The sequence below is a fragment of the Onychostoma macrolepis genome, chromosome 07 (assembly GCF_012432095.1).
Source record: "Onychostoma macrolepis isolate SWU-2019 chromosome 07, ASM1243209v1, whole genome shotgun sequence".
NCBI classification, from domain to species: domain Eukaryota; kingdom Metazoa; phylum Chordata; class Actinopteri; order Cypriniformes; family Cyprinidae; genus Onychostoma; species Onychostoma macrolepis.
Window position 1 is genome coordinate 45,913,286 of NC_081161.1, and position 3,412 is coordinate 45,916,697.

Below are 3,412 nucleotides of genomic sequence, written 5' to 3' on the forward strand. Positions count from 1 at the left end.
CTCAAGTTACTGTTTGTAAGGTTTGAGAAGCAGCTCTGTCTAGCTGAGCCTAGATCCACATTGAAAGCATGAAGGTTGTCTTTATAGATGCTTTCTTATTGTGAATTTCAAGTTTCGTCTTCCACCACATCCGCTCATCTAGATAATGTTGTTGCTGTAAACATACATGAAGCATGACAGACAAATTATATATATATGTATATGTGTGTGTGTATATATATATATATATGTGTTTATTTATTTTTTTACTTAGAAGTGATGTAACTGTTAGACTATTGTGTATTCATAAATAATTTCAAAATTAAAAGCCGAGACAGTCACCTTCATTGATTTTTCAGCAGTCTTTTACATCATTCTTTCATCTGTACTAAATTCATTCATTGCCCAGTCATGAAAAGTTTTGCCAAACCAGCTTTAAGATAACTCAAAGCGTCTTTATTCACTTCTTCAGCTTCAGCGTTTCTCCTCATTTCCTCCAGCTCTTGGACCCATTCTTGTTTCCCAGCCTCCCTCACTCTTGGGATGAAGAAGTCCAGATGCTGAAGAGTGAAGGCAGAGTCTGGTTTTAATGCGATCTGAGACAGATGCTTGATGTTTTTATAAGCATCAGTCAGAAGAATTGACTTCTGTTTCTCAATTTCCTGCAGATCTTTGTCAATATCATCCATTACAACCGAAAACCTTATGGTTTGTTCTTGGGCTTTTTCATATTCCTTTTTTATAGAATCATATTCTATCATTGTGTTTGAGGTTCTGATTACATATTTCTTGTTTTCTTTGACGTGTTTGCTGTGATGACACTTCCCTGAGCACACGGTGCAGTAGCCATCTTTCATGACTTCACATTTGCTGGGATTTGAACTCCACCAGCAGTCAAACTCATGGCAGTTTTCCTCACAGACGGTGCAGGTCGTCGCCTTCCTGTGCTTCCATGACTTGCTCTCAATGGGCACCTTCTCCTTGACAGTCTTTTTTACTGTAATGCTAAAGTTTGAATGCCTATCAATCCTGTCCCTGTTTTGTCTTATTGCCTCCTGAATCTGAAGTTTTTCAGACTTCTTTGATTCTTTCTCTTCAACTTGCAGCTGTAAATTGCAGATGGATGCTTCAAATTGAATGCGCTCCATCAGGACATCTGAAGTCAGCTCTAAACTTCTTCTGCTCATTTCATTCAGAGATTGAAGGAAATACTTCATACCGTCTACACTGTCTTCCCAGGCGTCTCTTTGAGCACGAATGAGACGTTCTCTAGTGTGACGATCATCAGCCTGACGGTTGTTGAATAAGAAATGAACAGGTTGGCCACTTTTGTCTCGTCTGGAGGGGATTTTAGCTTTTTTAATGGCACTGAGGACATTTTTGGGTGGCAGACCATCAGAGTGTGTGATTAAAAACACAATGTTGTTAACAATGTCTTTTCCAAACAAAGACAGAATTGAACTGATAATGTAATGCTGTCGGTCTGAGAGACGATTCTTAGACGCTTGAGTCACGAAGCAGATGGCGTCGACTTCACGAACTCCATCATTGCTCTTAAACAGAGTGGCTAAATTCTCAGCAACTTCCAGATCTTTGTCCAGTCCTCTAGTGTCTCCGTAGCCTGGAGTATCAATGATGGTGAGAGACATGGGACTATTCACAGGAAAGACCTCATACATGGTGATTTCAGAGGTTTGTGATTCTGATTGGTCTCTGGCTACTTCTTCTGTGATTTCATACCATATTTCTTTCTCAAACTTCACATTCAGTAAGTAGTTGACCATGGTGTTGATGAGAGTTGTCTTACCGACGCCAGTCTCTCCCACCAGCAGAATGATTTTGTTTTGTTTACTGGCATCTTTTTTGCCAAAAGTCCATTTTCTGACTTTTCCATTATCATCAATATATTTTCTCTCTGTATGTAGACGGTATCGTTTTGGAGGACCTTCATGAATCAGAGATAGTCTTCTGCGTGGTGGAGGCTTTGGCTTTCTGGAAAATGCAAATATATGCAAGTTATTAAAAAATATTTCTGTAGTGAGAATTTATGACTAAATCAAATCAAAATACAGACATTTTGTTATGTAAAATGTAAACCATTTTAATTTGTACTTTTTAAACATGAAAATAATAAAGTAATTCCTAGAAACAATGTTTTAAACCAGGAAATCCCTCTGAATATAGTTAATGTGTTAAAGATCAACAGTTTATCTCAGGCAAGGCTAGCCTTTACACAATAATGACATTTTTTTTGTAAAAAAGCTAGCCTGGCTGTGCTTTTTAGATATTATTATGATCCCTTGAATCAAGTAATGGATAAGAACAATCTCTTACTGTATATTTGAAGGTTCATCCATGCTGTTGTGCCGACGGTGGTTATTGTTTAATTCCATTGTTGCTGGGGTTAAAGAAATAGTTTATCCAAAAATGTACATGACGTCATTTAATCACTCTCGTGTTGGTTCCTGTATGACTGACTTCTTTCTGTGGAAACAAAGAAGATATTTGAGGAATGAACACTTGGCTCCACTGACTATCATGTGTAGAAAAAACGGACATTTCTCAAGATAACTTTTGTGCATAATTCTACGTTTCCTTTCGTAGACATTTTTGTGTGTGTAATTGTTTACACATTGCCTAAATGTTTAAGATTTATTTAGTAGCAAAATTTCATCTGTGTTACAAGTGGACTGAGTTCTTAAATGAGTCACAAATTAAAAACATTTATTATGTTGCTGATTTTGTCTGTCGAGTAGAATCTCCTTTTATGTATAATGTAATGTAATATGTAATATATGATTTAGTAGACTCTGCAGTGAAAATGAACCGTTTTCAAAACTCTGGAAATTAAATCTTGTCATTTTTCACAGTTTTATGAATTTCAAAAAAAGGAAAACTACATAGATATCAATTCAACTTCCGCTCAACTAACTTTCATGTGCTAAAAAAAGAAAGAAAGAAAGAGATTTTACATAAGGCATTTTACATAAACATTTATACATTTGGCTTTTTCAAAAAAAATGTGTTCTTAAAGTGTTTTTTCAAAGTTTTATTTATTTATTAATTTACTTTACTGAGAGAGAATGTAGCTATATTATTTACACCATTCGAGACCATCGTCGCGAGTTCTCACTGAAAATCTTTTGAGTCATTTGTGAAATATCTCAAGGAAGAGAATAATAACGTCTTGCTCTGTTTTTTCTTTTTCAAGTAATACCAGTTTACACATGTCACATGATTAAAAGGAATATGAGCGGGAAGGTTATTTAGCCTATCCGTGAAACAAAGTTAGCACTCAATTGCCTTTATTCAGCGATTAAGCTTTTCTTCATTATAACTCAATGAACATACAGTGCCATACCAGAAAATTGAAACATTTAAATAATTGTCCTTCTGCCCTTCAACTACCACAGGCTTTGTTGGAGGAAGGGCG

General features: G+C 36.0%; 1 protein-coding gene across 1 annotated transcript; it reads right to left on the minus strand.

Annotated features, from left to right (window-relative positions):
- Positions 1-377: 377 nt before the first annotated feature.
- On the minus strand, positions 378-2,382 carry LOC131544665 (uncharacterized). The gene is made up of 2 exons (XM_058783046.1): positions 2,314-2,382; positions 378-1,971 (listed from the first exon to the last, which is right to left on the minus strand). Exons 1-2 carry the CDS (start codon positions 2,370-2,372, stop codon positions 378-380), a joined length of 1,653 nt encoding a protein of 550 aa, XP_058639029.1. The 5' UTR covers positions 2,373-2,382.
- Between the last annotated feature and the right edge of the window lie 1,030 nt (positions 2,383-3,412).

What these genes read in the sequence shown, in the direction of transcription:
- LOC131544665 (XM_058783046.1), bottom strand. Translation starts at nt 2,372, where the DNA reads ATGGAATTAAACAATAACCACCGTCGGCACAACAGCATGGATGAACCT. An exon ending in GATGAACCTTCAAATATACA is followed by an intron (nt 1,972 to 2,313) that starts GTAAGAGATTGT and finishes TGCATTTTCCAG; the next exon opens with AAAGCCAAAGCCTCCACCAC.